Source organism: Papaver somniferum, chromosome 5 (genome assembly GCF_003573695.1).
Source record: "Papaver somniferum cultivar HN1 chromosome 5, ASM357369v1, whole genome shotgun sequence".
NCBI classification, from domain to species: domain Eukaryota; kingdom Viridiplantae; phylum Streptophyta; class Magnoliopsida; order Ranunculales; family Papaveraceae; genus Papaver; species Papaver somniferum.
In genome coordinates, this window is record NC_039362.1 from 115,277,633 (window position 1) to 115,305,608 (window position 27,976).

Below are 27,976 nucleotides of genomic sequence, written 5' to 3' on the forward strand. Positions count from 1 at the left end.
AAACTAAAAATATCAGATTTAGTAACGAAATGAACATAAAACATGATTTTATAACTAGATCTGAACTATTTTCATCAAAAACCACCAGTACATCATATACGTACTGATGATTAATATACAAAATCAAACTAAAAACAAATCAAAGACCAACAAAATCAGATCTAATTAAGCACGAAGACCGGAAAACATAATCAAACATCAACTAATTAATGATTAAATCAACTTACTAGAAGCTCCATATAAACAGAAACGATCTTGGATTCGTGAATCGATCAAGACCTTATAAAAATATTCATCACCAGAACTTTTCATGATACACAAACGAGAGAGGATGAAGAAAATGAATTGGATTTCATCAAAATCCAGTAACAGCAGTGAGAGGAAAGAGAAAAGAAAAAACAAATCTGGAAAAAATAATCAATCCCTTGTTTATATATTTATTGCACTAAAGGTTAATTTGGGTATTATAAATATGTACACCAATAGTATCGCACGTGTCTAGGACCTGGGAATAAAATTTTGGGTCCAATTTTTTTCTTCTCTAAAACTATGGACCTCCGGTTACTGGGCTTTAATGGGTGGACCTGCCACTAACTAGTACCACTATAATAGTACCTATAGGTAATTCCTACATTTTATTTCCCTTCAAGTTTCCGTCCAGTAGTTGATTAGGGTTCATGAAGGTGAGGGTAGGATAGGTATTAACATAAAAAATGATATTTATGGTATGATTTGGTATAATTAATGGTTGACCCGAATTTGACTTAGAAAAATAGAATTCCTTCCCTCTGCCTATCCATTTCTTCCCTCCTAATAATAACATTCTATTTTTTTTCAGCATTATATATGTTGTTTATTTAGATAATTGAAATATCACAGGTTGCACGTAAAATCAATCAAAATAGATACATCCATCTTAATTATTGAATACGACTTGATTGATCTTGGATGTTGAGATTTGGTATCGTCCAAGTACTCTCACGGTATAATCAGGTTCACAGACTTGTTTCCGTTTACATATTGATTGTGAGAGAAAGAGATATAAACTCTTCATATAATTCCTGATTGAGATTCATTAAGTTGTAACTCTTGGAGTTGTATTTGAGTTTAGTCCATACAGGTTGTCAACGAAAAAGTTGATGGTGTATGTTGGTACCCCAGTCTTTTCAGTGTTGACCTAGTGTTAGCATCATCTATCCTTACGAGAGTTTGTCTGTACTTAGCTCTAACAACCTCTCTTTCACAGTAATGACCAGTACTGCTCTTGGCTCAACACCAAGCACTTTAAGCGTGTCTCAAGCCTGAGTTACCTCCTTGATGCCATGTGTCGTGAATATTCTACAAGAGCCTCTTAATTCTGGTTACTTAATTGCATTCTCTTCGTTGTTGATTATCAGCTTGTTCATATGCTCACATCATCATCATCCGAGCTCAACGCTCAAGTCATGACAATACAGTCAACTTCTAGACTTACAAAATTCACATACTAAAAAGTTGAAGTCATCACTGACTTACTATTTCCATTGGACTTCATACTGATCAGTCTACATAATTAAATGCTAAGTTGAGCATTTGGTTTCAACAAGTCATTACCGTGACTTAACTAAAATAGTAGTAGTGCATGACTTTACTATTTTTTACGAGACATCAAATATGTCACATAGGGGATTCTCATTGGATATTGTTCTGGCAGTTTACAACAACGTGCGATGTGGAAACACATTCATGACAAGAAGGTAATAAATAGTGGGACTGTTAAGAGCAGTTGAGAGGATGAGGTAGTTGTGGTCATACAATTTTTCTGACATAGCGGACACGACTTCACCGCAACCCCCATAATCGTCACTTCTCCATCTCCTCACAACTTCCACAACTTAAAAGAAATCAGAGTATTCACATCAATTATAAATAGATGACTTTATCTATTCAAAAGGGAGACATCTCGGAGACAATCAGATTTACAATCATATATCTAGCTTTCATCATAGTTCAACAACTTCACACAACAAAATTCATGACATAATGATTTCTCTACATTTTCTACTTCCTCCCGTAAGACCAACTCATTTTCTCCACCTTTGTGACCTAATCAAAACATGAATGACAGTTTTTAATTTATGCTCGTGTTGTACGATTTTGATATCTCGAACCTCAAAACACACATTGTTTTTCGCCCAAATAATTTAAACTCTAGGTAAACTAAAAAGGGTAATCAATGAGCTTTCTCCCCGTCTAGACTTTAAAGAAGCATTTGAGACTACCACTTCTGGCTAGCTTTTCTCCTCTCGAAAAAACGCTTCTCTCTTTTCTCTCTCCAAAAACTCTCTTTTTGAGACCTTAACAACTACAATATCATCTTAGATCTGGTTCTTTTGGACCAGATCTGAGTAAGGATTATTGTTTTTTTTTAGTTTTAGTAGATTTTCTAATAGAATAAGATGTTGGTTTTTAATTTTTGGTGTCTTTTCGCACATTTCTTCACCATTTGGTGATTTTATCTTCGCTTTTTGGGCGATTTTTTTCTTCGCTTTGAGAGTGATTATTTCTTCACTTTGATGGTGATTTGTTCACTCTTTGTTGGTTGTTTCATGACTTGTTATTCTAGATTTGATAACATCGACGATTCAACATGGCATCGCTTTGAGTTCATCTTCAACAAAAGGGATTTAGGGCATCCGGGTTTTTCGTTCATATATACAAGATTAAGGGCTAAGCACTCCTTTCTTTTTGGAGCATCTCATGTTATAGCAGACAAACATTCAAAATGGTCGGAATTGATTCCGGATTATATACCATCTTTTCTCTCTATTTTTCATACAAAAATTGGGTACCTTTGCGGTATTTTGCTCTTTCTCTTCGCGAATTACATGTAATTGGTATCTTTATTTGTATTTGGGTTTTAATTTTTTTGTATTTTGATGTTCTTTCTCTTGTAAACAATCATGTATTCACCTTTTTGGATTGAATCAAATGTGATCTGATTGTTCATCAAAAAAAAAAAAAAAAAAAAATCTTCTGGCTAGCTTTTAATGTAATTTTTCTTATCCGGAAAAGAAGATCCATATATATAAAACCATCCATATTCACAATTAAAAAAATCCTTAAAGCACTTGATCATTTGAGGCAGAGAACTAATCCATCTTTCGTTATTTAATAAAAATCTGGTCGACGTTGTATGTTTATCAACAATTTCTCCAGGCATGATAGGCCTAATCGCCTATATATACTTATATCAATATCAATCAAATAAAGAGAATAATTAACGAAGAATAATCGTACTAATGATTAAAAGGACAACTTAATGGTAGGTATTCGATAGCAGATATATAACAAACAAAAAAAAAACTAACATAAACTTTCCAATCTACAACTAAACATCAAAAGTTTAGATTCATGAATCATGGTTTATTCAATATCTTACTGTAATAAAGAAAATGGGACTTTTCAACCGTGGCTCCCCTTTTTTACTTAACTACCCTCTGTTTGAGGAGATAATTTCAACATCAACCCAAACAGACCGACGTTGCCTTCCGTCTTCCTCATCAAAACTACCGCCGCCACCATCGTCGATGTCGCCGAAAATGGTGGTTACCCTCTACCGTTCTAGAGACTACAGTTACCCTCTATCAATTTAACTACACTGGAAATATCTTCACAATGAGTAATATGTGAGTAATATTAATAGTAAGATGATTGAATCACAGATTCAAATTAGTCAACAAAATAAAAACCCAAATCCAATTACTCAAAGAGGAAGAATTATGGTGCACAGTCAATTAATTGATATATAATCCAAACTATATAGGGTATAGAAAATCAACAAATTATGGAAACAAATCCTGAATCTGGATTAGATTCACGTTTTGGATCTTCTATAAAAATCTGTTGGTTACATTTCAGTGAAACGGACATCCAACTATAACAAGACGAAGACACACGAAAAAAATCTTTCTAAATCGTTAATGGTTGTGTTGTAACTGCAGACGGTGGGTGGAGCCGTGGAGGTGGTGGTAATTGAAAATTACGCTAGCTATATTTAATTTGCTATGGAGTCTAGACCTTTTCCTATAGGCCACTTGTCTCTTCCACGTGTATACTAACCACAATGCAATCCCGTAGCTACTAGAAAGGAAAAAAGAAAAAAAAGAAAAAAAAAAAGGTATAGATTTAGTGAGGCGATGACATTTCAGAGAAGCGGACAGGAAAAACATATACATCACCTGATAATAACACATTCACTTTTACTATTCTTAATTATGAAAAGAAAATCTAGACATTTAGGTGATCTACATTTTGCAAGATATCAAAATCTCAATGGAGCCACGGATCCACATTATTTAGGTAAAATTGCGAGGAAGAAGCACATTATGCATTTGTTTTTGTTGTAATTAAAAGAAAAAAAACAAAATAAAACTAGATTTTCTGATCGTTAGACGTTATGTTTGTGGCAGGTGCGTAGCACGTGCGATTTTACTAGTATATATAAAGAAGAGGAGAAATAACAGGATTTCTCTACTTAATTAATTAACATTTGTGAAGCTCCAGAAAGTGAAATATATGTATTGGCCGGATTCATCCATTAATGCTCAATCATAATAATAATAAAGAATAATATAGCATGAAACAAAGATTATTCCAAGAAGATTTAAAATATCGGCAACATACGTATTATGCACGGAAATGATATGTTTACTATATTCCCTCCCGACGAAAATCCCCGTGTAATAACCCATAGGCTCCACTTTCACCCATTGATAATCCCAATATTGAGAACGTTTCCTTGGGCCGTTGGATTGCCAATCGTGAGTAATTGCGGGATTTAACTGCGATGAATGTATCGCTTCCTCTATTATGCATAACTAGTTGGAGATTTGGGTATGGAAAAACAAAGGCAATTTTGTAAAATAGAAGACCGAGAACAAGAGACACAAAATAGAGGGGAAAAAGAAGAGAAAAATCTTATTACTACTTCCTCCGTTACTTTTTAATAGGCCAGTTTCTATAAATAAATATTTCAAAAAAATAGGTCGGTTTCCTAATTGGGAAAGTCAAATGTTACTTTAATTTTCTGGGACCACTTTTCTTTTAATTTCTTTTGATGACAAGTGTTATGTGGACCATTTCACTTATTTCTTTGGCTGACAAGTGCCATGGGGACCATTTCACTTCACTTCTTTTATTGACAAGTGTCTAGAGGACCACTTTCAATAATTAGTTCTCTTAATTTCCTTAATTTTCTCAAAAAAAAGAAACTGGCATATTAAAAAGTAACGGAGGGAGTATATGTGTGTAATACAAAAGATTAGGTCTCTTCTACTTAGAAGAAACCCTAATGTAGGATCCAAATATTGCACAATAATAAGATCTCGCGAGAATGTAGGGAAGCTTGCGAGAGAACGTAGCATGTGTGCAAATTAAGATCCAACATGAGCGTGCGAGAACATCGCACGGTGATTCCGGAATTAGGGAAAATGTTAGCTGTATCCCACCACATATGAGCTGCCATCCATTATGTAAATATCTATATAAAGAGAAAGGGAGAAGAGAGAAAAGTAACTTGTATTATTATCTTCTTATTCTTCCCCAAAAACCAGAGAGAGAGAGAAAGCTCCAAATACTCATTAATGGAGTCTCCATGTAATCAAGATGTAATTACAAATAATCATAGCAAAACCTAACCCCGTGGATGTAGATCAAATTGATCGAACCACGTAAACCTTGTGTCTCTTTACAATTTTAGCATTCTTATCATCATTTTTATGTTTAGATCTACAAATTATTACAAGGGGTGTGTTGTAGGATTTCCTGCAACTGCATAATGGCGCTAGAAACAGGGACGAGTAAAGAATTTATCCTTCCTGTAACTTGTTGATTCAAGAAATTTTCATGAAGATTAGCTACTGTTCATATTTTTCTAGATCTACAAAATTTAGGTTCAAAAATGGAAATTTTATGGAAGAAATCACACTTTCAGGGAGTAAACATCATCAACAATTCAAAGACATGAAAAAAGTGAGAGAAAAAAATTAGTTGTTGTGGTGAAATTTAAGGAGAAAATGGAAGTTTCAGTGGAAGATTTTCATGTTCAGGAGAAGAAGGCAAATGTGAAAGAAATTAAGGAAGGACGAAGAAAAGATAAGAGGCAGATGCTGCAATTTCTATCACAAATAGAAATTCGCACAGATGGTTTGAGCTGGAGCGAGTAAGCGATAGGTCACTGGTTCGAATTTCGCAGAGACACATATTTTTCATTTTCTTCTCATTTGCATGGGAGAATAAAAGAATAAGAGAAAAACATTGTGCATTTATTTCGCAAAGAGATTCTTGAACAGTTGGTCAAGAGAACAATATGTACGTTCGTGGTCGCAAGTTTGAACTTCCCTGCGAGCATAGTTTTCTTCTTTTTTATAGATAGCGAAAAAATGAATAATTTCGCAATATTGTTTCATTAGTTCGCAAACAAGAGGTAGCACAGTTGGTCAAGCTTCGCTAGAATGAGTTGTAAGACTCGAGTTCGAATCCCTCATCAAGCTTAATTTTTCGCACATTTTTGAAATCCTAAAGGCGAAGAATGGAATAAAGTACAGCATTGTGTGTTATCACATTTCTTTTTGCTGCGCGAAATTCATACATTTCAAGGCATTTATTCACTTCTCTGATAACAACAGCGACTCACATGAAAGATAAGTACCATTTCCTTGAACATTTTACTTTATACTAAGAATGAATAAAAAGATTTTTGATTTTATTTACAAAAAGCGATTCAATCGCACGATGACAAAAAATTCAAGATTTCAAAAATTACAAAAATTACTAAGATTTCAAGATTTAAAAAAAAAATTCCATTTATATATATTTCTAGAATATTTATTTTACAGAAAATAAAAGATTTTTGATTTGATTTACAAAGATTTCAAAGATTATAAAGATTACTAAGATTTCAAGATTACAAAGATTTCAAAATTACAAAGATTGCGAGATTTCAAAATTACAGAAAACTGAGAAAATTGAATTTTAGTATTTCTCTAGAATATTTCTTTTGCTGAGAATAAAAAGATTTTTGATTTGATTTACAAAACGCGATAGAATCGCAGAATTACAAAGATTTCACAACTACAAAGATTTCAGAGTTACCATGTATTAGAATTTCTCTTGAATACTTATTTTGATTCAAATGATATGATATTATGAGAATGAAAGAATGAATGAATGAGATGACAGAAATGAAAGAGATGACAAAAATGAAAAGATGAATGAGAGAATAAAGAAACGCGAACATTTTGCAGAAACAAAGAGACGCGAAAATTTCGCAGAAACGTGAATAAAATTTCGCAGATAGGGGAGAACCTTTATAGCGTACACCCTAGTTCGCGAATAAAATTTCGCAAGAGGCAAATGTAAGACCTAAAGTACGTCATATAAGGGGGTACCTGTTGCATGGCTCGGGGAAAGGTTACACCGCCCCCGGAACCCGAGTCATGGAGATTTGGGGTCAATAAAGCCCATCCGGGAGAGGCACCTTGGATTCTCAGCTTAAGCATATGACTTAGGTTGGGCGAGTAAGGTAATAAGGACTCTCCCAAGGAGTGCAGAATCTGATCAAGCCGCCGAGGTACACGGTTGAGTCAAGAGTTCCGGGGGCATTTGAAGCGTCCTTACCATTCTTGACAAGTCTTGGCTTATACTGCACTCGGCCCGAAGAAAACCCCACTTAGGGTACAGTCTCATAACCATAAGCCCTATAGGTAAAAGGGATAAGAGGATGCGAAAATAACTGGTTGTTGTTAAGACCGGATAGGAGGAGCTAACCTTGTATGGTAGAAGTACGCCTCCTTGAAGGGGCAACCAGGGGGAGATAAGGGCGGCACCCTCCATTAGGGAGCTGATAAGTGTCTTAAGACGCAAATGTCATGAGTATTTTTACTCGCAAGGGTATTAAGGCTTGTCATATTTGTGCAATAATCTTGAAGAGGCAATAATACTAGAGAAAAAGATAAGACGAGATCAATGGGTCATTACATGAAAGTGTGAAGACGTCCTGCGATTTCGTCGCAAGACGGCAATGTCATGGGGCTTTATTTTCGCAAGAATATTTAGGCCTGTCATATTGTCGCAACAATCCTGAAGAGGCAATAATACAAAAGAAAAAGTTAAGGCAAGATCAATGGGTTTTTGCATGAAAGTGAAAAGACGCCCTGCGATTTTGTCGCAATGACAAGAGGTGGCAAAATAAGACCTTTAACTAGGAAGGCAAAATAAGACCACATAAGAAAACGAGTAAACAAGTAAGCTTGCGAGAATGATTATATGTAAGCAAACAAGCTTGCGAATATGTACATGGAAATGAAACTGAGGCAGTGAAAATGCCGCAGACTTGATATTATGATCATACTGTTGTGAGATACTAATAGTGCAAGAAAGAGGAAAGATGAAACACAAGTAAGAACTTGTGAGGAACAATAACTACACGAAGAGGAATGCATATACTAAAGAAAAATCCAGAGAAATGAAGAACGGAAGCAATTTAAAGCTACATCAATTTTAGACGGAAAAATGAGCTAAGTAACACAAACATTAACTATACATTGCAATAGATAAGCATTCTCATCATACAAGCATCATACTCGCTTCATAAAAGAATTGCACAAGCATTTCATGGCATAAACATCGCATACACATTTCATAACATAATCATCACAAAAGCATTAGATTCGCAAAATTATTCAGAATTTCGCAGAGTTATTCAGAATTTCACAGAGTTATTCAGAATTTCGCAGAATTATTCAGAATTTCGCAGAATTATTCAGAATTTCGCAGAATTGTTCAGAATTTCACAGAGTTATTCAGAATTTCGCAGAATTATTCAGAATTTCGCAGAATTGTTCAGAATTTCGCAGGATTATTCCGAATTTCGCAAAATGATTTAGAATTTCGCAGAATGATTCAAAATTTCTTCAAATGTGTCAGAATTTTGCAGAATGTGATTATTCCGAACGATATGATTATTTCGCTCAATTATTTCACACAATTATAAGCAACTTGAAGAGATTATACTATCGCATGAGCACAATACATGAGAAAAAGGCAAGATAAGAATGAGGAAACAATTCGCACATTCAACATTTTCTCAAAGATTCTACCCTCATAGATAAAGAACAGAGGAAACTATGGATTACCAAGAAAACATTTTATGTTCTTTATCTTCTCTGCAAGAATCACCAAAAATGGAGTAATAATTTCGCATGAATAGAGGCAATACTTATTATTCTCATTTAAGGACGGATACTTCTTATATTTCGAGAATTGAATATTTCTTATACTTCATAGAGGATACTTCATGCTTCTTATACTTCTTCAAGGATACTTCATACTTCGCATACTTCAAGAGATGATACTTCTTATTTACTTCGCAACGTTCCAGAACTTCACAAAAGAATAGAGGCAAGTACGTACTTTTCAAGTTCAGTATTCTTTCGCTCGTTCCTTCATCAATAAAGATTAAAGACTACTCCAACAACTTCAACAAGACGGATTTTTCCTTAAAGATTGCTCTTCAAGCAATATTCAAGAAAAAAGAGGCAAGATGTAGGATCCAAATATCGCACAATAATAAGATATCGCGAGAATGAAGGAAAGCTTACGAGAGAACGTAGCATGTGTGCAAATTAAGATCCAACGTGAGCCTGCGAGAACATCGCACGGTGATTCCGAAATTAGGGGAAATGTTAGTTGTATCCCACCACATATGAGCTGTCATCCACTATGTAAATATCTATATAAAGAGAAAGGGAGGAGAGAGAAAAGTAACTTGTATTATTATCTTCTTATTCTTCCCCAAAAACCAGAGAGAGAGAAAGCTCCAAATACTCATTAATGGAGTCTCCATGTAATCAAGATGTAATTACAAATAATCATAGTAAAACCTAACCCCGTGGATGTAGATCAAATTGATAGAACCACGTAAACCTTGTGTCTCTTTACAATTTTAGCATTGTTATCATCATTTTTATGTTTAGATCTACAAATTATTAGAAGGGGTGTGTTGTAGGATTTCCTGCAACTACATAAAGGAAAGATGTAGGATCCAAATATCGCACAATAATAAGATCTCGCGAGAATTTAGGGAAGCTTGCAAGAGAACGTGTCATGTGTGCAAATTAAGATCCAACGTGAGCCTGCGAGAACATCGCACGGTGATTCCGAAATTAGGGGAAATGTTAGCTGTATCCCACCACATATGAGCTGTCATCCACTATGTAAATATCTATATAAAGAGAAAGGGAGGAGAGAGAAAAGTAACTTGTATTATTATCTTCTTATTCTTCCCCAAAAACCAGAGAGAGAGAGAGAGAGCTCCAAATACTCATTAATGGAGTCTCCATGTAATCAAGATGTAATTACAAATAATCATAGTAAAACCTAACCCCATGGATGTAGATCAAATTGATCGAACCACGTAAACCTTGTGTCTCTTTACAATTTTAGCATTCTTATCATCATTTTTATGTTTAGATCTACAAATTATTACAAGGGGTGTGTTGTAGGATTTCCTGCAACTACACCTAATGTTAGAAAAAAGGGTATTTTAGTATATAAACAATAGTTTATAACATGTAACACACTATTTTTATGAAAAAAATGCATTTTTGTAGATTTTAAACCACATAGACGCATTGGGAAAATACGAAAACTAAAGTAGGCTCAGTGATATCCCATTAACTTCAGTAAAGAGGAATTTAAGAGTATTTGAATTAATAAGCTGTATAGACGGATTTGACGGAGTTGGGTCTGACAATATGACCAATCCAACTGACTGGATTTGGTTAGGGGCTGGATCCGGTTTTAGCCTAACAGGAAAAAACAAAGAAAAATAAGGCAAAAAAAGAAAAGAAAAAAGAAAAACAAATTAACGAAAGGATTTGGTGGTGGGGCTTATGATGAGCTTGTGCTTGTGCATTCTCCAGTTATCTTCGATCACCATGACATTATATGATTCTTTACCAAATAGTATAGATCTCGAATATATATATCATATATTTACAACATATCGAAAATAATTTGCATTAAGATATAAAAGAATATGGACAGAAATGGTGAAGATTTTTTACTAAAAAAGAAAGAAAAGAAATGATGAAGAGTCACATCCATAATTAATCTAATGATCCTCCACTAATCAGGCCAATGTTAATCAAGAAAAGTAAAGTTGTACCAGATCAATGATTAAATGTTATTAAAATCCAGTAAGTGGAGGAGCCAATCTCACCCGAAAGTTGTTAACTACTCCCTCCCTCCGTTCCTTTTTAATAGGCTGGTTTCTATAAATAAATGTTTCAAAAAAAATAGGTTGGTTTCCTAATTGAGAAAGTCAAATGTTACTTTAATTTTCTGGGACCACTTTTCTCTTAATTTCTTTTGATGATAAGTGTCATATGGACCATTTCACTTTACTTCTTTTGCTGACAAGTGTCATGGGGACATTTCACTTCACTTCACTTCTTTTATTGACAAGTGTCATGAGGACCACTTTCAATGATTAGTTCTCTTAATTTCCTTAAATTTCTCAAAAAACAAAATCAGCCTATTAAAAAGGAACGGAGGGAGTAATTTGTTATCAACTTGTTAGTATGATTTTTTGTATTTTCCCTTTTCGAGATCAGGGGTACTATACTGATTAATTTGCCGCCTATTCTTTTCTTTTTTCTTTTAAAGGTTGGATTCTAATTCAAGGCCTACCCAAATTTTTCGCCCAACTAGATGGTGTATAAGAGGTGTTTAAATAGGGTGAAATCACTAAATTACACTTTATCACTAAACCGTCGAACAAGGAAACGGTAATGGAAGACGAATCTATGAGCGCAAAACAAACAACAAAAATGGCTAGAACATGTCCTTTCCAATCACCCCAATCCTATTAATTAGTTTTACCAACATGCGTACACTCGAATCAAAATTTTGAAATCTAAGCTTCATGTGCTAATCATGGAATAGGCCGATGTTCATGTTCACGTCGACCAATTCCTTTATAAAACGGTCGTTGTTCATGAGGACATTAACCGATTATGCATGATGTATTTTGTGGTTGATGAACACCAAACAAGAATCGATTGATACGCGAATAAACATCGTCTGATTCTGGTTTGAAAGAAATTGATGTGTTTTTGTTTTTTTTCTTCATAGAATTAGTTTTTAGTATGTGATTTCTCAATTGTCAAGATAATAATCGTTGGTCGTATTGAACAATTGTATGTGGAGAAAATGCCCAAGTTTTCTGAGGATTTAGTAGCCTAGATTTTGGTAATATGCGTACCTTACCGACCAATTCTGTAGTGGAATTTTTTTAGGAATTAGCGGATGTGGATGTATTGTGATGGCCGATTGTAGAATTTGAATTCCTATATTTACTTGAATTTGATTATTTTTTATCATATATTGTCATATTTTCAAGGATAATAAGGGAAATATAAAAAAACAGAAAAGAGATCTAAGACCAAACATGGTCTTGCTTCTCCACCGAGTTAGGAACCTCTTCAAAAAGACAGTCAAAATATGGCTGCTAAATACCGTAGAGGGTGTTGGGGTAAAATTAAGTGCTCTCCATCAATGAACAACTCAAGGGGAACAACCAACACAAGAAGAATTTGAACCTGATACACAAAGTGACAAAGAAGTTGATGAAGAACAAAGTGATGAGGACAAAGGAAATGACAACGAAAGTGATGATGATGAAGGAAATGACAATCAAAGTGAAGGTGATGACAAATGAAAACAAGGAGGTAAAGAAAAATAATGAGGTAAAATAAAAGCTCCAAACTGACCACCTAAAAAAAGGAAATTAGATGCTCAATCTGGGGATGATGTTACCTCGCGACCCGGTCATCCTATTTATGGGTTATCCGGTAATGGAGGATTGGTATTATGGGGATATGAACAACGTTGGGATTCTGTAGTCTTTGCAAACATAGTAATCTTCTTAACCTTATGTTATTTATCGAACTTTAATTTAAGTTATCACCTATTATCTGTTTAGAGTTTTGATTATTGTATACTAAAATATTTTTTAGGATCACATTGATATCGTGTCTCTTCTTAAGGTTGGATCGTCAGCTGGCAGAATGATCAAATGGCCACTCTATAAGAAACAGATGAAATGAGACATCTCATAGATATTATGGGGTTTTTGGTTGTGGTCAAGAATTCTGCAAGGTTGGATCTTCTTGTTTTTGCCTTCTGCAAGAGAAATCACGCGGAACAAATACTTTTTTTTCTCTTCTAGTTGGCAAAATGAAAATAATTAGTTAATTACTCCAAATGATGTGTAGTTGATTTCTGGTCCAAGCATAACAGGGAAAGCCGTGAGGGGGGTCGATTAGGTGAATAGTCTTAATTAGACGAATATTTACGACGTTACCAAGCGGGTTTTCGGTTGAGATGATACGAAGACGATGTCAGGGATGAAAGTAGGTAAATAAAAGAACATAATATACGATCCCAAGAGCTTGAGGACCAATTCTCGAGAATAAAGGATCTTCGTGAAAAATGAGAGTTGTGTGGGAACCTATAAATGTTATAGCCACCGCATATATTCTCTACATATTTGGATATGTTATCTTCCCCGACATTTGCAATTCTCGTGTGAACGGTAACTAAAAACAGCTAGTGGAAACATTAAAGAAGGTTCGCGACTACTCTTGGGGCAGTGGGTGCCTTGCATACTAGTTGAATGAGATGACAAAGTGTACTAGGGCAGGTATGAACCAAATCGGAGGAGATGTGGCTCTTATGTATGTAATTCAAGTTGTGTAGTTATTGTATTTTGTTTATCTTATTCGTTGGTTTTTACCACCTATAATCTTATGTTGAGAAAGTTGTGGATATATTTGTGCTTCTAAAAAGATTACTAAAAAGGCTCATAAGAATTAACAGTGGAACATTGCTTGTTTTTGAGACTCGAAGAGTTTGAAGAATGAATTTATAGATTTGATACAACAATTAGACAACTTAACGACATGAGATGTTGTCTTTAGCCCTTATAAGAAACAATGAAAGGATGAAATCATGGATGGGTGCTAGGAGTAATGTTACTTTGGACCTATGTTTCACCCCGATGGATATGTAGTATTCATCCCGTCCAGAGTTACTTGACAATGTGATGGTATATCAAAAATTCCCAATAAAACTTATTCTAACGACAAGTGTAAATTGAATGTGGATGCTTATAAATCTCTTGATAACGAAATTGTAGTTGCTCACGATCTTTTGCCGAAATTCTTTGGATTGGGATGCTGCGAGAGAATACCTTTACGGTATGGTTAGGTCTCCGATCATATATGACGAGGTATCTCAAGTTTACATGGATTGGTACAACAACGCATCGCATACTCGTGTAATGCGATGAGACGAGAGTTCCTTCATCAGGGGCCAAGACAAAACTCTCGATGTTATGGTGCGTATTTCTAGTATCTCATGGTTTATAAGGGTTTCGACATGATTGATTAAATGTTTGTTTTTCGAAGAGAAGACAGTGAAGGAGAATCGTGTTTGGATAAATAGTGCAAAAACATGTGTACAGAAAAGATAAAATGTTGAGGAGAATAAAATGAGGATTGCAGAATTGAACATATTGAAGATGAAAATGCTGGTGCATGTTTTAGGAAAGAGGTGGAGATAGTTCGAAAGAGGAAAACTAGGACAAGAAAAATCTATCGGGGTGAATCAAGCGCCGAACATAACAAAGATGACTAGCATGATAGTGAAAATAATGATGTTGCGAAGAACGACCTGTTAAACGAGGCCGAGGTGGTCACCGGGGGTTGTGGTCGTCATTGTGGTGGCCGTGGTGTTGATGGTGATGAAGAGGATGAATTGAATCCTGTTTTCCAAATGTATGTCTTTAACTATGGATAATTATGGAGATTCATGTATTTAACATATGATTGTTATTCGAATTAAAACATGTTAGGTTTGTTAGTTTGAAAGAATAACTTAGTTGGGTTTTAAAAACATCTTGCTAGGCTAAACGCGCCAAATAACTACAATTTGGACAAAAATGCAAGTATTTTATCAGTTTTTTTAGCTACAATTATATTGGTCAATAGGTACATGAATAACTACCAATTCTAGTTTTTGGCAAAACTTATAAGGTTCACAATTGGCCTAGTGATTCATCCTTATTAACGGATTCAGGAGATTTCATTTTTTAATTTTATCAGGCTTGCATAATCAGTTGATATCGATATCTATATTGACCGATTTTGCGGATTTTATTCCATAATTTTGGCAAGCTTGCAAGTCCATTTGACATGGACATTCACATCGACCAATTATGTAAGTATAAAAAATTCAAGATTCCAACTGGTTTTTTATGTAACAATCGGGTCGGTGTAAACATTTGGATCGACCTATTCTAAGAAACCAATTATTTCAACAATTTATTTATTAGTCAATGCAAGCATTCTCATCCAGCGATTATGTCAATTTACTTCAACATATTTTAAATACTAGTTGTTGGGTCTTCCTCTATATAAGAAGGAGATTTTTCCCAAACTCATTTTTCCTCAAAGGCGCATATTTTATTCACTCCCACTTCATCCACTACTCAATAGAGCTTGGAAAATGACATGGGAATCGGAAGCAGATATGGAGCTCGTGAAATCGTTCCCATCTTCCACGAACTTTCGGATAAACTTTATTCAATGTTTTAGAAGAGAATTGAAGAATACTATTATGAGCACATCAACAATCCCAAATAACCGAAAATGGAGAGACCATCATCCCAAAGCTACCCCTAGAGAAAAAGTGGGTAATTCAACATGTTTATCCTCTTCTCATTGTTTTATTTTTGCATACTAACATGCAAATTGTTTAGTTTCAGGTCGAACGATTTTGTAGCGTACGGAGAATACATAATGATGAATGCACTAGTTAAAATCTGTGAATGAAATTTTTATCTATGAAAGTGTTGCACAACTGGTAGATGTGGATATTCTATATGAACCCGATTGTGTAAGTAAGAAAAGTTCAAGTTTCATTTTTTTTTTTAATTTTTTTTTTGAAACCGGTCGACGTAGAAATTTATATCGGACGATTCTAAGCAGCCAATTTTTTCAAAATTTTGTCAAGGAACAATCGGTCGTTGTGGACATCCAGGAGCGTTCATTGTACCTAATTATTTCACCCATCTTTTGATTTTTTTCCCCGAAAAAACTAGTCGGTGGGTCTTTTTCCCAGACCTTTGCCTCAATTCTATATATTCTCATTGCTTGATTTTGTACTTATTATTGTATTTTATGTGTGTAGGTCTTTTAGGAAAAGAAATGTTTTTGGAGAAATCAGCTCAAAAAAAATTTACTAAAGGCACGCGAAAAATGTACTAAAGGTACCCTAACTTTGGATAAGGGCACCCCCAGAAATATGTAAAAAATACTCTAGAAAACTTGTTAAAAACACCCAAGGAATTTGATAAAGGCACCCCAAAATTTACTAAGGGGCACCCAAATTGCTAAAGGGACACTCAAATCCGATATGGGCACTCATCTTCTTTCCCGTTTGAATCTGGTTTTGGCGGGAAAATGTGCACAATATGAAAAGAACTAGGGTTTGAATTTTAAAGGTGTTATGAAGAGACTAAAGTGCTGAAATTAATTGGGTATGCTTGATTAGGCTATACAACGTTGATATGGGTGCTGGACTGGATTAGAATTGGCTTTTGAAAAACAGGGCAAGTATCTAAGGGAGTAGTTATTCTCAGACTTTCTGTTATTTTTGGAAGCTTTGCACGAGATTACATCGTGTTAAACTTCTTCTGGGACGTGCTTCAACCAATTGGGAGTGTGCCAGCTGTTGATAAACACGTGAAGGAGTTAAATTTGGAGATTATTGCTCGTAAACTGAAAAGAAGGGAAAGAGAATTTCCGGGAGTTGTTACAGAGATTTGAAGTCCCTATCTAGTATATAAAGGTTGTTGGGGAATGAGAGAAGCACACAAAGAGTTTGGGAGAGATAGAAGAGCGATAATCGATGAAATCAAGAGTTGCAAGAATTCTACTGTTGCTGCTCTTGATCAAGAACACGAAGAACATTAGGCCTTCCATAGCAGTCGTTTTGTCTGTTCAGTAGAGAAAGATTTTTATTGACAATGCTTTCTTGGTCGATGAATACCTTTAGCGACTAAAAATTGTTGTAAGCAATTTATATCTTTTTGAATACAATGATTAATCAATTTTTCTCCAGTTTTCGATTCATGAGTTGTTAAACTTACTTTCTAGGGTTTGAAGAAGCTACTTTTAATGAGTAATTTTTAGTAATTAATTTTTTTGACATATTTACTCCCTTTTTGTGCTAATAATTGTTTCATAATTTTCTTTTCTTTATAAGCTTCACAATAATTGTTTTGGGTAGTTTTAAGCTACTGATATTGTTTGCAACGTTTTATCATCCAAGGCATGATATTGGGTCCAAAATTTCCTAGAGTAATTTGGAGTATTATGTCAAAATTGTTATTATTGAGTTTACAAACATTAGAAATTGTGGAATCCAAAACCCCAGACCTATCTTTCTTCATCATGTTACCACATTTTATATAATTTTTTTTTTTTTTTTATTTTGGTTTATCAAGTCTTAAAACCAAATCTCTACAAGTTCGAGCAACGAAACCCCTTTTCTTACCACCTGTAAAAACTACATCACTAATTTGCCCCAAACTTGCATTTTTATACACACATACTTCATCCACTACTCAAATAACACAAAAAAAATTATTTCATCATCTACTCTATCTATTTAACATCATACCTATAAGTATAGCATCATTTGACTCAGCTGAAGATTTGGCCATAATCAAAACATTGTATAATGAAACCCGACGTGAAGATATCTCAAATGAATGAGTTGCATCCGAAACCTTTTGTGCAAGGATGTATTTCCAATATGTGCGAGATTATGGAAAGATAAAACGAAAATCTCTGCAAACAAAAACACGATAGGTAACAAACTTATCCACCATGGGATAGTTGATTATATAATTATTCTTCAGAGGGTTTTTTTCTATAGCCACTTAGACTTGTTGATCCAATAATTTATAATTATTTTTCGAGTTTCTTATACATAAACTAAATTGTTTGATCTTCTAATTAAACAACACTAACAAAGTTTTTCGAGGATTTTTTTATCTTATTTTTTTTTGGTAGGAGGGAATCGCAAAAATGGACTACTTTGATAAAAATAAATAAATATAATTCGTATTTGATGAAAGCTATGAATTCACGATGTCCAAAGGTCCAAAGTATGCTCGTCCACTAGGGTCTCCTAGAGGTTAAAATAATGAAATTTTAACCATGATGTTATCATGAAAGTATAACCATGATGCCTACGAAGTTGAGTTAGATTTTTTTGGAAAGAATAAAATTTCCTAAGTGAATGAATTGAATTTTTCTTATGAAAAATCTATTGATTGATTTGATACAATCAGCCTTATGTTTACCTACAACGGCCGATTATTTTGAAATGCGTTATATTTCTTAAAAGTATGGATGCATTAATTAGATGTTTTAAAAAAATATCAAAATTTTCAAAAAAAAAATCATGTTTTAATGATTTATTAACACTAATTAATTTCACCGGTTCCATAATTACTTAACAACTAAAATGATTAATTAACACTAATTAATCAGGAGTACGTTAGTTATTAACGAAAATAGTTGGATGAGGATATCTTTACTTCTTATTTTAGCTTTTAGTGCTAGGCCTCAAATTAGCAAGGTTAATCATCATTATCATACAATGCTAATATTGTCTATCAATAAATGAATTATATGATATTAGGAGGTTTGTCATATCAAACCTTTGAAACATTAAACCTTGTATTATATTTAGATAGCCTATCAGTTTTTTATTTACATAGTCTAGGAATAGTGTTGCAACTTCCAATTATGAACAGTTTTTAACAAAACCACGACATCTGACAAAATGGCTTTATTTTCCCAAGAAATTGTTGGCCACGAATTATTAATATAGATTGCAATTCCTTTGAGATTTGACTCAATACTGATTCTTACAATATGCATCACCTTGCATCATTTGACCGCTTTTAAGAATGCCAGGTTGCTTTTTCTGGGTTTAGAATGCTTCGAGTTTTTTTGCACTACTGAGTGTACCTACAAAATCACGTAAAATCCTAACGCCATTTACTCAATTGACATAAGTGCATCACAGTTAAGAGTAAGAAAAGAAAATATAGGAGGTTTTTAGTGTGGTGGTGTGGGCTAATAGGTTATAGTTATCTTGATGCGACTTAGCTCAGAAGTTTTAGCAATTTGTTCTAAGTATAAAAAAAAAATTACATCACTTCTAGCAGATTTTTTTGATGAAGAGAGATAGTCTGAAAAAAACTTCACATCTATCCCTTCATATGCACCGGTAACAACAAGAGTCACGCTAACCCACTGTTCCTGATGATTAGAGATATTTTCTTAAACCATTCATTCTTCAAAAAGTGTAGCTACAAAATTATGGTTGTTTAAAATATCTTTGCTTCATGCAGTTAATTTTTACATCCTTTCTAGCAGATTTTTTTAATCAATGGAGACGTTCTGAAAAACAACTTCACATCTCACTTTTCATATACACCAGGTAACAACAAAAGTCATGCTAACCCATTGTCCCTGCTGATCAGAGATCTTGTCTTGAACCAATTATTCTTCAAAAAGTGTAGATGCAAAATAATGGTTGTTTAGAATATCTTTGCTTCCTCCAGGACTTTCCATCTTAACTTCCTTTAGGAAAGGGCAAGCAATAAGAACCTGCAATGTTCTCTCAATGTAATTATATCTAATGGCTTCAAGGTTAATGAATCTGATAAATGTGTTTACATTAAATCTGTGGATGATTCTCATGTTATTATGTGCCTATATGTTGATGATATGCTCATATTAGGTAGTAACCTTGATAGTATTAATACCACTAAAAGCATGCTTAACGAAAACTTTGACATGAAAGACTTAGGCCCTGCTGATGTAATCTTAGGGATGAAAATTAGAAAGATGTCTGATGGATATAGTCTTAGTCAATCTCATTATGCTGAAACTGTGCTTAAGAGATTTAATCATGAAAATGCTAAACCTGCAACTAATCCTTATGATCCCAATTGTAAATTGAAAAAGAACAAGGGTGAGGGTATTTATCAACTTGAGTATTCTCGTGTTATTGGCAGTCTTATGTATTTAATGAACTGTACAAGACCTGATATTTCCTATACTGTGAGTAGATTAAGCAGGTACACTTGCAACCCTGGGCAGGATCACTGGAATGCTCTCTACAGAGTTCTACGGTACCTGAGAGGAACTTCAAACTATTTCTTAAGTTTTGGGAAGTATCCTGCTGTGCTAGAAGGGTATTGTGATGCTAACTGGATATCAGACTCAGATGAGTGCAAATCCACTAGTGGGTACATCTTCACACTTGGTGGTGCGTCTGTGTCATGGAAGTCTACCAAACAGACATGTATAGCCCGATCCACCATGGAGTCTGAGTTTATAGGGAGAAAGCTGGAGAGGAAGCTGAATGGATACGAGGTTTCCTGGGTGGAATTCCACTCTGGCCCAAGCCTGTGTCTTCGATCGCAATTCACTGTGACAGTCAAGCTGCTATTGGATGCGCAAAGAATAGTGTATACAACGGAAAGTATATACATCTTCAAAGAAGACACAAGACAGTGAAACAACTACTCTCTACTGGCATCATCTCTATAGACTTTGTAAGGTCTAAAGAGAATATTGCAGATCCTTTGACGAAAGGGTTATCTAGAGAGGTAGTTAGATCCACATCGAAGGGGATGGGACTCAAGCTCATAGAATAAATCGCCATGAAGGACACTCAACCTTGTGAATGGAGCTCCAAGATCAAGGTTCAATGAGATAACTAATTTTTGGTGATGTCGAGAGAGAGCACTATCTTTGTCCCTCCCTATGGTGTAACCGTATGATAGTGCTGCCTGCATGTTTTAGGATGATCTGTCAAGATCTTAATGAGTTCCATGGCTTTGCTTAGAGCGGAGTGTGGCAGGACACTCTTAATGGACTCACCTATGTGGATGTTGGAAGTGGGGCAGCTTCCTATGAGAATTTGAGCTTTTTCTCTAGAGACATTCATTAAGTCCGGGATTTAGCCCACGGCCAAAACGGGCACAACGGAAAGAGCTTGGCATCTTTCTTTGAGACATCAAAGCGTGGTTGTTATTTCTGAATTGCACTCACTGTTGACAGTTCAAGACATTGTGTTCACCGTAACAACAAGCAGTTCCGGTAACCTCTCACTAAGTTAAGGTTCAATCTCTGGGACACCTTAGCCTAATATTGATGTATTATGTTTTCTCGTATTTCGTCGATATGTTTTATCATTCATGTGGGGGATTGTTAGAAAAAACGCTTTAAAAATACCAATTTTTCCATGGACTATGTTTTGATCCCTAGAGCTATTGCCCATTAATTGTTTTTTCATTTGAATAGATAAAACAATAGTCCCACATTGACTAAAATCTAAAGAGTTTTAGACTTAAATACCATAGAATTGGCTATAAGGGCATGGCCCTTGGGTCATTAGACTTTTGTGCTTGGAGGGAAGGCCTAGACTAGGGCAAGGTTGCCTTTCCCGTACGCGCGGTGCTTCGCACAGAAACACGCACGCCGCCGCCGTCCGTCCGGTCGGTCGGGTCGGGCTCGGGTTCGGGTGTGGGTTCATTAGATCCTATCTTTTTGCTGAAATTTTTGGTACGTGTTTTCCACACAAGTAGAAGAATCTTTTCTTTGTCTGTACGTGTTTTGTCCTGACTTCTTTGTCTGAACGTGCTTGTTTTGGCTTCTTTGTCTGAACGTGCTTGTCTTGGATTCTCTGTCTGTACGTGTTTTGTCCTGGATCCCTTGTGTGTACGTATTTGGCTTGGCAGCAACACACTGCTCCATGCCTGACAAAACAACTTTTCTTGCACTATTTTTAACCCAACATTACCAGTATTTCTGTCATAAGCATGGGTTTTCTTTCTTGTTTCTAACTACACAAACACTATATAAGAGAGTAGTTGTAAGCTCAGAAAACACACACCACAGAGAAACATCTCTTCTAATCTCCCTCTGTTTTTCTGTAAACATCTCTTCTAATGTTTTAAGTTCTGCCAAGCTCTAAGGGTACCCTCATTGTATGCTACATTGAGGGGTACTAACTGTAGTTGTATCCTGGAGGTGACTCTCCAACTGTTGTAGCATCTCAGAGGAGTGGCAGGCGATATTGCCTTTAGGACAGCGTATCGTATACGTGCCTCTACATTTTCCGTGCATCTCCAGCAACATCGGTTTGAGCTAAGTATCTTCTTCTCAGTTACATTATTAGTAATTTTCCCAACAATCTAAAGGCAATATCCTCTTTACTATATTTTGTAACAACATGGGAAAGAGTACTATAGACAAACCCCCAAAGTTTAGTGGAAAAGACTGTAGGGCTCCTAAAAAGACCAAAAATGATCCTAAACAGAAAAATAAGGCAAACGTAGTAGATTATTCTGGATATTTTACTGGCATGGTGTCTGAAGTCAACCTTATCTCTAATGTGACCAATGTGAGAGACTGGTGGCTTGATTCTGGAGCCATCAGGCATGTCTGTAAGTTCAGAAATGCTTTCTCCTCCTATAACAAAGTAGGAGACGATGAGAAATTGTTTATGGGAAACTCTTCTACCTCTTAAGTGGTAGGAAAAGGCAAGGTTGAAATGAAGCTCACTTCAGGAAAAACTCTCGCATTGAATGACATGTATCACGTCCCGGACATATGCAAGAATCTTATCTCAGAAACCATCTTACTTGGGAAAGGTTTTAAATTTGTAGCTGAGTCTAACAAAGTTGTAATCTCTAAAGGTGGTGACTTCGTAGGAAAAGGATATGTCACTGAAAACATGATTAAGCTTAGTGTACTTTCTTTGAACTTGAATGACAATGCATCTTCTTCTGCTTATGTTTGTGACTCCTCACATGTTTGGCATGATAGACTAGGACATGTTAATTTCAAATCCATTGAAAGACTTGCTAAATTAGGATGCATTCCTAAAATAAACTTTGAAAGAGGTCATAAATGTGAAATTTGTGTTGAATCTAAATATGCAAGAAAACCCTTCAACAAAAGGGTTGAACGTAGTACAACTCCCCTAGAATTAATCCACTCGGATTTGGGAGATTTGAAATCAACACCAACTAGAGGAGGTAAAAAAATGGTACATCACTTTTATAGATGATCACTCAAGATACTGTCAGGTTTATCTTCTTAGAAGTAAAGATGAAGCCTTAAACGCTTTCAAATTATATAAACTTGAAGTAGAAAACCAAAGAGGTGTTACTATTAAAACTCTTAGGTCGGACCGAGGCGGTGAGTATGTGATACCTATAGGAGAATTCTGCAAACTTAATGGCATCATTCATGAAACTACTGCACCTTATTCACCTGAGTCGAATGGAGTAGCTGAAAGGAAAAACCGAACACTCATAGATATGGTGAACGCTATGTTAGCTAGTTCAGGGCTACCTTCGAACCTGTGAGGGGAAGCAATTCTCTCTGCTTGCTATATCTTGAACCGAGTTCCATTTAAGAAATCCGACAAAACTCCATATGAGTTATGGAAAGGAAGACAACCGTCCTATGCATACTTTAAAGTGTGGGGGTGTTTGGCCAAGGTGGCCACTCCTCGTTCCAAGAAAACCAAAATAGGACCTAAAACTGTAGATTGTGTTTTCCTAGGATATCCTGAGCACACTAGTGCTTATAGGTTCATGGTAATTGGTGAGAACACCATAATGGAATCCAAAGATGCAGTGTTTTTCGAACACATTTTCCCTTTAGGGTCTGGACCTCATAAAAGGGTCCGCGATGATCTCTCAGATGTTCCTTCGACTAGTCAACCCCCGTCTCTAGATGCTGAAATCGAACCTAGAATAAGTAAGAGGGTCAGAACCGAGAAAGGTTTCGGTCCAGATTTTGTGACTCTTACGGTAGAGTCTGAACCCCAAACCTATAAGGAAGCTATGACTTCTCCGGAAGCTCCCTTCTGGGAAGAAGCTTCAAATAATGAGTGGGATTCCATTCAACAAAATGAAACTTGGGAGCTTGTAGACTTACCTCCTGGTAGTAAAACCATAGGTTGCAAGTGGGTCTTCAAAAGGAAACTTAGAACAGATGGAACTATAGAAAAACACAAAGCTAGGTTGGTAGCTAAGGGGTATAGACAACAGGAACGATTAGATTTCTTTGATACCTATTCACCGGTCACTAGAATCAATTATATCCGGATGTTGATTGTTATTGCTTCTATTTATGATTTGCATATACATCAGATGGATGTTAAAACTGCTTTTTTATATGGTGAATTGAATGAAGAAATTTATATGGACCAACCTGAAGGTTTTGTTGTGAAAGGTTATGAAGATAAAGTATGCAAACTGAAAAAATCTTTGTATGGTTTAAAACAAGCACCTAAACAGTGGCATGAAAAATTTAATCATGTAATGATATCTAATGGCTTCAAGGTTAATGAATCTGATAAATGTGTTTACATTAAAACTGTGGATGATTCTCATGTTATTGTGTGCCTATATGTTGATGATATTCTCATATTAGGTAGTAACCTTGATAGTATTAATACCACTAAAAGCATGCTTAACGAAAACTTTGACATGAAAGACTTAGGCCCTGCTAATGTAATCTTAGGGATGAAAATCAGAAAGATGTCTGATGGATATAGTCTTAGTCAATCTCATTAAGTTGAAACTGTGCTTAAGAGATTTAATCATGAAAATGCTAAACCTGCAACTACTCCTTATGATCCCAATTGTAAATTGAAAAAGAACAAGGGTGAGGGTATTTATCAACTTGAGTATTCTCGTGTTATTGGCAGTCTTATGTATTTAATGAACTGTACAAGACCTGATATTGCCTATACTGTGAGTAGATTAAGCATGTACACTTGCAACCCTGGGCAGGATCACTGGAATGCTCTCTACAGAGTTCTACGGTACCTGAGAGGAACTTCAAACTATTGCTTAAGTTTTGGGAAGTATCCTGCTGTGCTAGAAGGGTATTGTGATGCTAACTGGATATCAGACTCAGATGAGTGCAAATCCACTAGTGGGTACATCTTCACACTTGGTGGTGCGTCTGTGTCATGGAAGTCTACCAAACAGACATGTATAGCCCGATCCACCATGGAGTTTGAGTTTATAGCCTTGGAGAAAGCTGGAGAGGAAGCTGAATGGATACGAGGTTTCCTGGGTGGAATTCCACTCTGTCCCAAGCCTGTGTCTTCGATCGCAATCCACTGTGACAGTCAAGCTGCTATTGGATGCGCAAAGAATAGTGTATACAACGGAAAGTCTATACATCTTCAAAGAAGACACAAGACAGTGAAACAACTACTCTCTACTGGCATCATCTTTATAGACTTTGTAAGGTCTAAAGAGAATATTGCAGATCCTTTGACGAAAGGGTTATCTAGAGAGGTAGTTAGATCAACATCGAAGGGGATGGGACTCAAGCTCATAGAATAAATCGCCATGAAGGACACTCAACCTTGTGAATGGAGCTCCAAGATCAAGGTTCAATGAGATAACTAATTTTTGGTGATGTCGAGAGAGAGCACTATCTTTTTCCCTCCCTATGGTGTAACCGTATGATAGTGCTGCCTGCATGTTTTAGGATGATCTGTCAAGATCTTAATGAGTTCCATGGCTTTTCTTAAAGCGGAGTGTGGCAGGACACTCTTAATGGACTCACCTATGTGGATGTTGGAAGTGGGGCCGCTTCCTATGAGAATTTGAGCTTTTTCTTTAGAGACATTCATTAAGTCCGGGATTTAGCCCACGACCAAAACGGGCACAACGGAAAGAGCTTGGCAGCTTTCTTTGAGACATCAAAGCGTGGTTGTTATTTCTGAATTGCACTCACTGTTGACGGTTCAAGACATTGTGTTCACCGTAACAACAAGCAGTTCCGGTAACCTCTCACTAAGTTAAGGTTCAATCTCTGGGACACCTTAGCCTAATATTGATGTATTATGTTTTCTCGTATTTCGTCGATATGTTTTATCATTCATGTGGGGGATTGTTAGAAAAAACGCTTTAAAAATACCAATTTTTCCATGGACTATGTTTTGATCCCTAGAGCTATTGCCCATTAATTGTTTTTTCATTTGAATAGATAAAACAATAGTCCCACATTGACTAAAATCTAAAGAGTTTTAGACTTAAATACCATAGAATTGGCTATAAGGGCATGGCCCTTGGGTCATTAGACTTTTGTGCTTGGAGGGAAGGCCTAGACTAGGGCAAGGTTGCCTTTCCCGTACGCGCGGTGCTTCGCACAGAAGCACGCACGCCGCCGCCGTCCGTCCGGTCGGTCGGGTCGGGCTCGGGTTCGGGTGTGGGTGTGGGTTCATTAGATCCTATCTTTTTGCTGAAATTTTTGGTACGTGTTTTCCACACAAGTAGAAGAATCTTTTCTTTTTCTGTACGTATTTTGTCCTGACTTCTTTGTCTGGACGTGCTTGTCATGGCTTCTTTGTCTGAACGTGCTTGTATTGGCTTCTCTGTCTGTACGTGTTTTGTCCTGGATCCCTTGTCTGTACGTATTTGGCTTGGCAGCAACACACTGCTCCATGCCTGACAAAACAACTTTTCTTGCACTATCTTTAACCCAACATTACCAGTATTTCTGTCATAAGCATGGGTTTTCTTTCTTGTTTGTAACTACACAAACACTATATAAGAGAGTAGTTGTAAGCTCAGAAAACACACACCACAGAGAAACATCTCTTCTACTCTCCCTCTGTTTTTCTGTAAACATCTCTTCTACTGTTTTAAGTTCTGCCAAGCTCTAAGGGTACCCTCATTATATGCTACATTGAGGGGTACTAACTGTAGTTGTATCCTGGAGGTGACTCGCCAACTGATGTAGCATCTCAGAGGAGTGGCAGGCGATATTGCCTTTAGGACAGCGTATCGTATACGTGCCTCTACATTTTCTGTGCATCTCCAGCAACTTCGGTTTGAGCTAAGTATCTTCTTCTCAGTTACATTATTAGTAATTTTCCCAACAGGATTTTCGGTGCAAGTAACATTACCAAGTTGTTGAATGAGATCTCAATACATCAAAGGGAAGACGCAGTGAATTCTTTGGCTTACGAAGCTGAAGCTCGGATTAATGATCCTGTCTACGGCTGCATTGGAGTTATATCTATCTTACAAAACCAAGTTCGTAGTCTTCGCGAAGAACTTGATGTTGCCAATGCCAATCTTATACGTCTCGCTTGCAACGGTATTAGTACCTCGGGTTATGCTTTGTCAACATCTTCGTCAGTGGAGTTTAATAGAAGGATAGTAAGTATTGAAGAAGAAGGGTCTACTAGTCATTTCATTGATGGTCGATCTTCATGTGGTTCGGAATTACCATCTCTCCCTCCTCCATGGCCAGAAATAGTCAAATTTTCAGGAAACATGAATGGTGAAAATTTCTGAACTGCAAATAACTGATGAATTGGAAAAACAATGAAACATCTTAATTCCAAGATTACCTCTCTATATATATATATATATATATTGCCAAAAGGTGGTGGAAGTTCTATATATATATATATATATATTTGCTAAGAAAACACCCTAACTATATCAACTTAGAAAAGAAGTACAACATTCGACAGGGGTTGTCTCTTCACTAGATTGTCCAAAAAATAAGGAAAAGAGACCCAAACATCCTTAATACAATACTTCCTAGCTCGACGTGCAAGTCGATCACCTAGTTTGTTTTTAGAACGATTAATATACACAACCTTAAAGCTATTCCTACTTAAGAGAAGAGCTCTGCATTCCACCAAGATATCCATGCATCTCCACTCGATACTGCCGCTGCCTTTATTTACAAAATCAACTACTTGAAGACAGCCGCTGATGAAAACC

The 27,976-nt window shown here is 35.9% G+C and overlaps 1 protein-coding gene across 1 annotated transcript; it reads left to right on the forward strand.

The window, feature by feature from the left end:
- Positions 1-1,653: 1,653 nt before the first annotated feature.
- Positions 1,654-27,538, forward strand: LOC113279485 (protein IAL1-like). The gene is made up of 2 exons (XM_026528179.1): positions 1,654-1,736; positions 27,121-27,538. Exons 1-2 carry the CDS (start codon positions 1,654-1,656, stop codon positions 27,536-27,538), a joined length of 501 nt encoding a protein of 166 aa, XP_026383964.1.
- The last annotated feature ends 438 nt before the right edge of the window (positions 27,539-27,976 follow it).